Source organism: Heterodontus francisci, chromosome 23, assembly GCF_036365525.1.
Source record: "Heterodontus francisci isolate sHetFra1 chromosome 23, sHetFra1.hap1, whole genome shotgun sequence".
NCBI lineage: Eukaryota > Metazoa > Chordata > Chondrichthyes > Heterodontiformes > Heterodontidae > Heterodontus > Heterodontus francisci.
Genome location: NC_090393.1, coordinates 39,732,101 through 39,743,357, shown reverse-complemented (window position 1 = coordinate 39,743,357; position 11,257 = coordinate 39,732,101). Strand labels below are relative to the sequence as shown.

The window sequence follows — 11,257 nt, the reverse complement described above, 5'->3', positions numbered from 1 at the left end:
TTGCTCATGATGAATTTCTAAATTATCTTAAGACTATGTCTTATCAGCAACGAATTTTGTTACCAATATTTCGTAGCAATATCAGCTGGTGGCAGTTCATGTCAGCCAGACGTGAATGCACAAAGGTGACTGGATTCTGTGTTTATTTGTAAGTGACTATGTTAGTTTCTCCTGATGTGTGCAACTGTCATTGTGTTTGTTTCATTTGGCAATCTAATGGGGAAGGTGAAGCTCGTGCATCTTGTAACACACAGGCTGTCCAGTGGAATTATGTGCCATGGCAATCTCATGGCAGTTTTCACACAATCCATGGTAGTATGCAAACAGATCTCTGGTAATCTATGGCAGCGTGTCTGAAAGTCTCAATCAGAAATGGTTAACGGAAATTTGGAAAAGTTTACATATGAGCCTACTGATTCAAACATTGCATTCAAAATATCCACACTTGATACAGGCACTTGAAATGTATCAATCCATCACTTTTAAAGTTACTCAAACCCAGTCATGTAATGCAGCTTGTTTTGGTGTCTTATGGTCCACTGTAAAAGGAGAGCACTTCTACTCTACCTAAATGTGTTCCTGAGAAAGGATTAATACAGTACTTGAGCTCCAGATTCTATTATATGCTTTGAAGAATGTAGGAGTTACAAAACATGATCCAATGAAAATAGTAGACACAACAGAGACAAAACTGAAAGGATTTTCTGGATAAACCTTGTGTAATGTTTATATCAGCTTCTGTCAGTCCATCTGGTGTTCATAATGGTAAAGATGCTTTGAAGGTCAGTGTTTGCGGACTCTTTTTTTCACTGGTCTAGAGTAGGAAACAACTTATTTTTTAATGTGTTTTGCAATTAGGAACATTGGAACAAGAGTAGGCCATTTAGCTCCTTGAGCCTGTTCCACCATTCAATAGGATCATGGCTGATCTGTCCGACTTCACCTCATATCCCTTAATACCTATGGTTAACAAAAATCTATGAATCTCAGATTTAAAATTAACAATTGATCTAGCATCAATTGTCATTTGCCAGAGAGTTCCAAATCTCCACCACTGCTTGCATGAAGAAGTATTTCCTAATTTCATTCGTGAAAGGTCTGGCTCTAATTATTAGACTATATCACCTACTGCTCACCCAGCAGAAATAGTTTCTCTCTATCTGCTTATCAGTTGCCCTCAGTATCATGTAAACTTCAATTAAATCATCTCTTACCCTTCTAAATTTCAGGGAATACAACCATAGTTTGTGTAATCTCACCACGAAAGTTAACCCTTGGAGTCCAGGTACCATTCTGGTAAATCTACGCTGCACTCCCTCCAAGGCCAATATAGCCTTCCTAAGGTGTGGTGCCCAGAACTGCTCACAGTACTCCAGGTGTGGTCTAACCAGAGCTTTGTATAGCTGAAGCATGACTTCAACCCCCTTGCATTCTAGTCCTCTAGATATAAAAGACAGCCTTCCATTAGCCTTTTTTCTATTACTTTCTTTACCTGTCCGTGACATTTTAATGATCTGTGTGTATCTACACCCCCAAGTGTCTTTGGATCACCACTGTTTCTAGCTTTATAAAGCTAGCTGCACCATTTAGAAAGTATTCTATTCTATTGATTTTTAGGTCCAAAGTGGATGACCTCAAATTTACCTACATTGAAATCCATTTGCCACAGATTTTTCCATTCACTTAATCTATTAATATATCTTCGTAATTTTATGCTTCCATCTACACTGCTTACTATGTGTCATCGGTAAACTTGAACATGTGGCTTTCTCTCCCATCATAGAATCACAGAATTGTTACAATGCAGGAGGAGACCATTCCGCCCATTGTGCACGCATCGGCTCTCCAAATGAGCAATTCAACTAATGCCACTCCCCTGCCTTCTCCCTATAACCCTGCACATTCTTCCTTTTCATTTAACAGTCTAATTCCCTTTTGAATGCTTCAATTGAACCTGCCTCCACCACACTCTCAGGCAGCACATTCCAGACTTTAACACTCACTGCGTGAAGGTTTTTCTTCATGATTTTGAATACCTCTATCAAATCACCTCTCAGCCTTCCATTCTTCAAGTAAAACAGTCCTTATTTCTCCAATCTATCTTCAAAACTGAAGTTCCTCATCTTTGGAAACATTCTCATGAATCTTTTCTGTACTCTCTCCAATGCCTTCACATCTTTCCTGAAGTGCGGCACCCAGAACTGGACGCAATATTTCAGCTGAGGCCGAACTAGGTTAAAATAGTTCAACATAACTTCTTTGCTCTTCTACTCGATGCCCCGATTAATAAAGCCCAGGATATCATCTAAGTCACTTATAATTACAGTGAATAGTTGAGGGCCCAACACAGATCCTTGTAGGACATCACTGGGCTGAATTTTATCAGCCTTCCAGGGTGGCGGGGGGCCCATAAAATAGCAGTGGGTGGAGTGCTCATCACCTTCCTGACGCCATCCAATTTTGTCAGCGACAGGGAAGGCCGAAGTAAAACGAGGTGGCCTCAGACTGGGGGACCTCCTGCTTGGGCAATCTGTGGCTTATTCTGGGCCCCTGGCAAAGGCTACCCCTGCACCAACACCCACCCACTGCTCTCAACAACTCACACCCCTCGTCAGGGCCTGTCTGACTGGCCCCGGTGAGCCTGCCCCCCCCCCCCCCCCACTTATCTCCTCTCTGAGGTTTCAGCACTGCTCCTGATCCCAGGTCTCTTGCAGTACCGGCAGTGGCCACTGCTCCCAGTGGTGCTGCTGGGACAGCTGGGCTGCTAGCCCTCTAATGGCCGGCAGCTCTTGGACACGGGACCCCCGTCCTTAAAGGGACCGGGACCCCGGCACGGCAATTAACTGCCTGAGCACGGTTAAATGCGGCCGGGGTGTGCCTCAGAACAGTTGACGCGGAGTTCCCTCACCTTTCTGGCCCAGCATCAGGGCTCCCGTCGCCTGCATAAATCCAGCCCCACCAGTCACATCCTGCTCATTATTCCTACTCGGTCTCCTACTGCTCAGCCAATTTCCTACCCATGTCACTAATCTGCCTTCAATTCCATGAATTTCAACTTTAGATAACAGTCTCTTATGAGGAACTTTGTCAGATGCCTTCTGGAAGTCCACATAAATAACATTCATACATATTCCCATCCACTAATTCAGTCAGCTCTTCAAAACATTCAATCAGCTTCCTCAGGCATGACTTACTCTTTACAGATCAATGCTTGTGCTCTCTGATGAGCTGAAAATTTTCAAGCTATTCAGTCACTCTATCATTAATTATAGACTCTAGCAAATATTTATCTTAGATGTCAGGCTAACTGGTCTATAATTCCCTGGTTTCCATTTCTCATATTTCTTAAATAGTGGAGTGACATGTACAATTTTCCAAGCTAAAGGAATGGTTCCTGAAGCAAAAGAACTTTGTAAGATTATAGTTAGGGCATCTGCAATGTTCCCACCTTCTTCCTTAAAACCCTGGGATGGAAACCATCTGGTCCTGGGGATTTGTCATTCTTTAGTATCATTGTTTTCCTCGTTACTTTTATTTTGCTCATGTTAATTTTGCTGAGTTCCCACCCCTGATTCAATATTAGTTTCCTTGGGATGTAAATACTGATGTAAAGTAATTATTCAACATATCTGACATTTCCTTATTTTCATTTACAATATCAATGTTATCAGTTTTCAAGGTGTCCACATTGCTCCTGACTATCCTCTTTTTCCTTATATAACTGTAAATTTTTATGCTGAATTTTGATAACCCTTTCGAGTTTCTTTTCATGCCCTTTTTTGTAGGTCTTACAATCTGTTTCGTCACCTTTTGTTGTTCTTCGTATCTCTCCCAGTTGTCAGGATTTGTGCCAGTTTTCTGCATTTTCTTTTAGTTTTACGTTGTCTCTTACCCCTTTAGATGTTCATGGCTTTCTTTTGCCGAGTAAAGACCTTATCCCTTAGGGGTATAAACTGGTTCTTTATCACGAGGGGCCAGGCTGAAGCTCCCTGGCTTCGGCCGCCAGGACCTACCCCACTCTGCAGGTTCTTCACAATGAGCCGGGACATTCTGATTCTGCTCTCTCGCGCTGCCCACCCGCCATCTCAGGCCTCGCGCTCGGTAACGGTCACCGCGAGCCGGGAAGCCTAACTGTGCATGCCAATTTTGAACACCTCTTCTGACATTTTACTCATTAACAGATTTGTCCAGTTTTACCATGGACAGTTTCTGTCCCATCTCATTGAAGTCAGCCTTAACTAAATCTAAAAATCCTAGCAGCTGTTTCACATTTCTCCCTTTCAAACAATACATTGAACTCGATCATATTACGATGGCGAGTAGCTAAATGTTCACGCCCCATTAGGCTATTACCTAAATCTGTCTCATTGCTCATTACTAGATCTAATACGGCGTTTGCCATTGTTGGCACTAGAACACATTGCTGCAGAAAACCATCCTGAATACAGTCCAGCAATTCCACACCTTTCAGACGTGAATCAGTTTGCTTCTCCCAGAGAAGGAATGGCTGAATTTGTTCTCACATTGAACAACTTCTCCTTCAACTCCACTCACTTCCTGCAAGTAAAAGGTGTTGCTATGGGTACCCGCATGGGTCCTAGTTATGCCTGTCTTTTTGTTTGATATGTCGAACATTCCTTGTTCCAGTCCTACTCAGGCCCCCTCCCCCAACTTTTTTTCCAGTACATTGATGACTGTATCAGTGCCGTTTCCTGCTCCTGCCCTGAACTGGAAAACTTTATCAACTTTGCTTCTAATTTCCACCCTTCTCTCGCCTTTACATGGTCCCTCTTTGACACTTCCCTTCCCTTCCTCGACTTCTCTGTCTCCATCTCTGGGGATAGGCTGTCTACTAATATTCATTAGAAGTCCACTGGCTCCCTCAGCTACCTCAACTACACTTCTTCACACCCTGCCTCCTGTAAGGATTCCATTCCATTCTCCCAGTTTCTCCGTCTCTGACGCATCTGCTCTGATGATGCAACGTTCCACTACAGTGCTTCTGATATGTCTTCCTTTTTCCTCAACGGAGGATTCCCCCCCACTGTGGTTGACAGGACCCTCAACCGTGTCTGGCCCATTTCCCGCACCTCTACCCTCACCCCTTCCCCTCCCTCCCAGAACTGCAACAGGGTTCCCCTTGTCCTCACTTTCTACCCCACCAGCCTCCACATCCACATCCAAAGGATTATCCTCCGCCATTTCCACTATGTCCAGCATGGTGCCACTACCAAATGCATCTTCCCCTCCCCTTCCCTGTCAGCATTTCGAAGGAATCATTCCCTCCGCAACACCCTGGTCCACTCCTCCAATATCCCCATCAACTCGTCCCCTTCCCATGCAATCACAGGAGGTGTAATACCTGCCCATTTACCTCCTCTCTCCTCACTATGCAAGGCCCCAAACACTCCTTTCAGGTGAATCAGCGATTTACTTGTACTTCTTTCAATTTAGTATACTGTATTCGCTGCTCACAATGTGGGCTCCTCTACGTTGGGGAGACCAAACGCAGATTGGGTGACCGCTTTGCGGAACACCTCTGCTCAGTCTGAAAGCATGACCCCCAAGCTGCCGGTTGCTGGCCATTTCAACACACACCCCCCCCCACCCCCCCTGCGCTCATGCTCACATCTCTGTCCTGGGATTGCTGCAGTGTTCCAGTGAACATCAACGCAAGCTCGAGGAACAGCATCTCATTTACCAATAGGGCACGCTACAGCCTGCCAGACTGAACATTGAGTTCAATAATTTCAGAGCATGCCCCCCTTTTTATTTTTGGTTTTATTTGCTTATTTTATTTTAGTTTGTTTAGTTTGTTTCTACTGTGCCTACCCACTGTTTTTTTTCATGTTTGAGCTTGGGGCTAGGCTGTTCATTTTTCTGTCAGTTATGCTTTATCTTTCAGCACACCATTAACATACCGTTTGCCTTTGCTTCGTGACCTTCTGGTCTGTTATTCTCTGTGACCCTGTCCTATCAATACCTCTTTTGTTATCAAAAACAAGAAATGCTGGATTCACTCAGCAGGTCTGGCAGCATCTGTGGAAAGAGAAGCAGAGTTAACGTTTCGGGTCAGTGACCCTTCTTCGGAACTGACAAATATTAGAAAAGTCACAGATTATAAACAAGTGAGGTGGGGGTTGGGCAAGAGATAACAAAGGAGAAGGTGCAGATTGGACCAGGCCACATAGCTGACCAAAAGGTCACGGAGCAAAGGCAAACAATATGTTAATGGTGTGTTGAAAGACAAAGCATCAGTACAGATTAGGTGTGAATATACTGAATATTGAACATCAGCAAGTGCAAACCTGAAGAAAAACAACCTGAAAAAAACAGTGGGTAAGCAAACTGAACAAACTAAGATGAAATGAAATAAATGCAAAAAAAGATTGTAAAAAATGTAAAAAGGAATGCAAAAAAAAAAGGAAGAAAAAATAACTAAAAATGACTAAAAATGAAAGTAAAGTGGGGGGCTGTCATGCTCTGAAATTATTGAACTCAATGTTCAGTCCGGCAGGCTGTAGTGTGCCTAATCGGTAGATGAGATGCTGTTCCTCGAGCTTGCGTTGATGTTCACTGGAACACTGCAGCAATCCCAGGACAGAGATGTGAGCATGAGAGCAGGGGGGAGTGTTGAAATGGCAAGCAACCGGAAGCTCAGGGTCCTGCTTGCGGACTGAGCGGAGATGTTCCGCAAAGCGGTCACCCAGTCTGCGCTTGGTCTCCCCAATGTAGAGGAGACCACACTGTGAGCAGCGAATACAGTATACTACATTGAAAGAAGTACAAGTAAATCGCTGCTTCACCTGAAAGGAGTGTTTGGGGCCTGGGATAGTGAGGAGAGAGGAGGTAAATGGGCAGGTATTACACCTCCTGCGATTGCAAGGGAAGGTGCCCTGGGACGGGGACGAGGTGGTGGGGGTAATGGAGGAGTGGACCAGGGTGTCGCGGAGGGAACGATCCCTTCGGAATGCTGACAGGGGAAGGGAGGGGAAGATGCGACTGGTAGTGGCATCACGCTGGAGGTGGCGAAAATGGCGGAGGATGATCCTTTGGATATGGAGGCTGGTGGGATGAAAAGTGAGGACAAGGGGAACCCTGTCACGGTTCTGGGAGGGAGGGGAAGGGGTGAGGGTAGAGGTGCGGGGAATGGGTCGGACACGGTTGAGGGCCCTGTCAACCACAGTGGGGGGAAATCCTCGGTTGAGGAAAAAGGAGGTCATATCAGAAGCACCGTCATGGAAGGTAGCATCATCAGAGCAGATGCGTCGGAGACGGAGAAACTGGGAGAATGGAATGGAGTCCTTACAGGAGGTAGGGTGTGAAGAAGTGTAGTCGAGGTAGCTATGGGAGTCAGTGGGCTTATAATGGATATTGGTAGACAACCTATCCCCAGAGATGGAGACAGAGAAGTCGAGGAAGGGAAGGGAAGTGTCAGAGATGGACCATGTAAAGGTGAGAGAAGGGTGGAAATTGGAAGCAAAGTTGATAAAGTTTTCTAGTTCGGGGTGGGAGCAGGAAACGGCACCGATACAGTCATCAATGTACCGGAAAAAGAGTTGGGGGAGGGGGCCTGAGTAGGACTGGAACAAAGAATGCTCGACATATCCCACAAAAAGACAGGCATAACTAGGACCCATGCGGGTACCCATAGCGACACCTTTTACTTGAAGGAAATGCATGGAGTTGAAGGAGAAGTTGTTCAATGTGAGAACAAGTTCAGCCAGGCGGAGGAGGGTGTTGGTGGATGGGGACTGGTTGGGCCTCTGTTCCAGGAAGAAGCGGAGAGCCCTCAAACCATCCTGGTGGGGGATGGAGGTGTAGAGCAATTGGACGTCCATAGTGAAGAGGAGGCGGTTGGGACCAGGAAACTGGAAATTGTCAAAATGACGTAGGGCGTCAGAAGAGTCACGGATGTAGGTGGGAAGAGACTGGACCAGCGGAGAAAAGATAGAGTCTAGATAGGAAGAAATAAGTTCAGTTGGGCAGGAGCAGGCTGACACAATGGGTCTGCCGGGACAGTCCCGTTTGTGGATTTTGGGAAGGAGGTAGAAGTGGGCTGTCCGGGGTTGCGGGACTATGAGGTTGGAAGCTGTAGAGGGAAGATCTCCAGAGGAGATGAGGTCAGTGACAGTCCTTTGGACGGTGGCTTGATGTTCGGTGGTGGGGTCATGGTCCAGAGGGAGGTAGGAAGAGGTGTCTGTGAGTTGGCGTTGAGCTTCTGCAAGGTAGAGGTCGGTACGCCATACAACAACAGCACCACCCTTTTCTGCAGGTTTGATGACCATGTCGGGGTTAGACCTGAGAGAACGGAGTGCCTCAAGTTCAGAGGGGGACAGGTTAGAGTGAGTGAGGGGGGCAGAGAAATTGAGACGACCAATGTCTCGCCGACAGTTTTCAATGAAGAGATCAAGAGCGGGTAAGAGGCCAGGGTGAGGGGTCCAGGTAGAGGGAGAATGCTGGAGGCGGGTGAATGGGTCTGCTGGTCGGGGGGAGGACTCCTGGTCGAAGAAGTGAGCCCGGAGGCGACGGAAGAAGAGCTCAACGTCATGCCGAGCGCGAAATTCATTGAGGTGGGGGCGTAAGGGGATAAAACTGAGACCTTTGCTGAGTACAGAACGCTCAGCATCAGAGAGGGGGAGGTCAGAGGGTATAGTGAATACACGGCAAGGGGTCAGATCAGAAGGGGTGGGGTCAGAGGGAAGTGAAGCGGAAGGAGGATCTGGAGGGGCATTAGTCCCCATCAGCTGCTGGAGCTTGCGTTCCTTAACACCTGAAAGGAAGAAAAAAAGTTTTTTGTTAATGCGTCGGATGAGACGTAAGATGAGATGAAACTGCGGAGTAGAACAGATTTGAGATAAGGTGAGACGGTGCTGCTGGAGAGAGAGGTCCAGTGTGTGCATATGGCGGCGCATAGCACTGAGTGTGGATCTCAGGATCTCTTTTGTTATCTCCTGCCCCACCCCCGTTTTATTTGCTTAAAACCTATTATATTTCTAATATTTGCCAGTTCTGATGAAAGGTCACTGACCTGAAACGTTAACTCTGCTTCTCTCTCCACAGATGCTGTCAGACCTGCTGAGATTTTCCAGCATTTCTTGTTTTTACTTCCGATTTCCAGCATCTGCAGCATTTTGCTTTTCTATGAGAAATAGCCTCTAACCGTTTTGAAGTGAAGATCGCGCAGAAGCGTTCTGTCCTTCACAACGCGCCGTAGTGCGGGCGGCAAGGGGTTGTGGGAGGTGAAATTTGCATGCGCAGTTCGGCTTCCCGGCTGGCGGCGGCGATCGTTACTGAGCGCCTGAAGCGCGGGATAGCGGGTGGGCAGCGCGACCGAGCAGGAGCCGAATCAGAATGTCCCGCCTCATTGTGAAGAACCTGCCGAGTGGGGTAGGTCCTGGCGGCCGAGGTCAGGGAGATTCAGCCCGGCCCCTCGTGTCATCCACAATTGCGTATCTCCGTCAATCCCAAACCTGAACAAACACAACATAGTTTAGCCCCACTGTGAGGAATTGAATCCACCGGTTAGATCTGTGAACTACCAGGTTGTGGCACCCCACGCTCACCATGTTGGAGGAACAAGTGCGTGTTCCTGTTGTTCGCCCAGTGCTGCTTGTTTTAACCCAGCAATGTGGGCAGTTGAAGTCCTGTTTGTGGTGATCCATCCACCTCAGATCTATAAATTACCCAGTGGGCTATTGTGACAGTGAGCCTATATTTTACTGTTTTGTGCCATAGCTCACGTGTTGTAAACATGTTGCTACCTTCATTAAAGCTAATCTTAAAATATGCAGATAAATAAGTTGTATCATTGAATTCTTTTTCAGAGCTGTTGCTGAATATCTAAATCATTCTGCTTTCCTGGGGTTAAGCTTTTGTGGACTTAAAAGTAGGATCCCTTGGATATCCTGGTTCCTAAAATGATCGAAAGTGTAATTTAATTTCTAAATTAATTATATTAATTTTTAATGTAATTTCTAAAGGGAGTGCAGGAACAGAGGGATTTAGGTGTATATGTGCATATAAAGAACAGTACAGCACAGGAACAGGCCATTCGGCCCTCCAAGCCTGCGCTGATCTTGATGTCTGCCTAATCTAACACCTTCTGCAATTCCGGGGCCCGTATCCCTCTCCCTTCCTATTTGTGTACTTGTCAAGATGTCTCTTAAACGTCACTATCGCATCTGTTTCCACCACCTCCCCTGGCAGCAAGTTCCAGGCACTCACCACCCTCTGTGTAAAAAAACTTGCCTTGCACATCCCCTCTAAACTTTGCCCCTCGCACCTTAAACCTATGTCCCCTAGTAACTGACTCTTCCACCCTGGGAAAAAGCTTCTGACTATCCACTGTCCATGCCGCTCATAACTTTGTAAACCTCTACCATGTCGCCCCTCCACCTCCGTCGTTCCAGTGAAAACAATCCGAGTTTTTCCAACCTCTCATAGCTAATGCCATTAAAGGTGGCAGGGCAGCTTGAGAGAGCAGTTAATGAAGCATACAGTATCGTGGGCTTTATTACTGGAGGCATAGAGTAGCAAGGAAGTTATGTTGAACTTGTACAAGACACTAGATCAGCCTCAGCAGGAATATTGCATCCAATTCTGGGCAGTGCACTTGAGGAAAGACGTGAGGGCATTGGAGAGAGTACAGAAAAGATTCACGAGAATGGTTCCAGGGATGAGTAATTTCAGTTATGAAGGTAGATTGGAGAAATTAGGACTCTCTTCCTTGGAGAAGAGAAGGCAGAGAGGTGGTTTGATGTATTCAAAATCATGAGGGATCTGGACAGAGAGAGAGAAACTGTTCCCACTTGTGAAAGGATTGAAAACGAGAGGGCACAGATTTAAAGTATTTGGTAAGAGAAGCAAAAGTGACATGAGGAAAAACTTTTTCACTCGGAGTGGTTAAGGTCTGGAATGCATTGCCTGAGAAAGTGGTGGAGGCAATTGAAGCATTCAAAAGGAAGTTAGATAGTTATGTGAAAAGGAAGAATGTGCAATGTTATGGGGAGAAGGCAGGGGAATGGGACTGAGGGAATTGCGCTATCGGAGAGCCAGTGTGGACACAATGGGCCAAATGGCCTGTGTTATAACAGTTCTGTGACTCTGTGAATTTCCTGTATAACCAATAATATTTTAATGACCAAGATTGTTCTTGAGCAAAACTTGATGCTTATTTAGTGCTCTGTATGGTTTGTGTGTAAAATAATCTCTGACTGGAGTATCAGTATGCAAATGTATGCTGTAATTTGATCTG

The 11,257-nt window shown here is 46.0% G+C and overlaps 1 protein-coding gene across 10 annotated transcripts in view; it reads left to right on the top strand.

Moving 5' to 3' along the window:
• The first annotated feature begins 9,243 nt into the window (after window positions 1–9,243).
• The window catches only part of rbm19 (RNA binding motif protein 19), a 308,924-nt gene continuing 306,910 nt past the window's right edge, over window positions 9,244–11,257 (top strand). For all 10 annotated transcript variants that reach the window (XR_010977276.1, XR_010977275.1, XR_010977274.1 and 7 more), the window contains exon 1: window positions 9,244–9,390. Coding sequence is in view for 5 of the 10 variants with exons in the window: in XM_068055148.1 (XP_067911249.1) it covers window positions 9,355–9,390 (36 nt within the window). In the remaining 5 variants the exon portion in view is untranslated. The remainder of the gene's footprint in view (window positions 9,391–11,257) is intronic.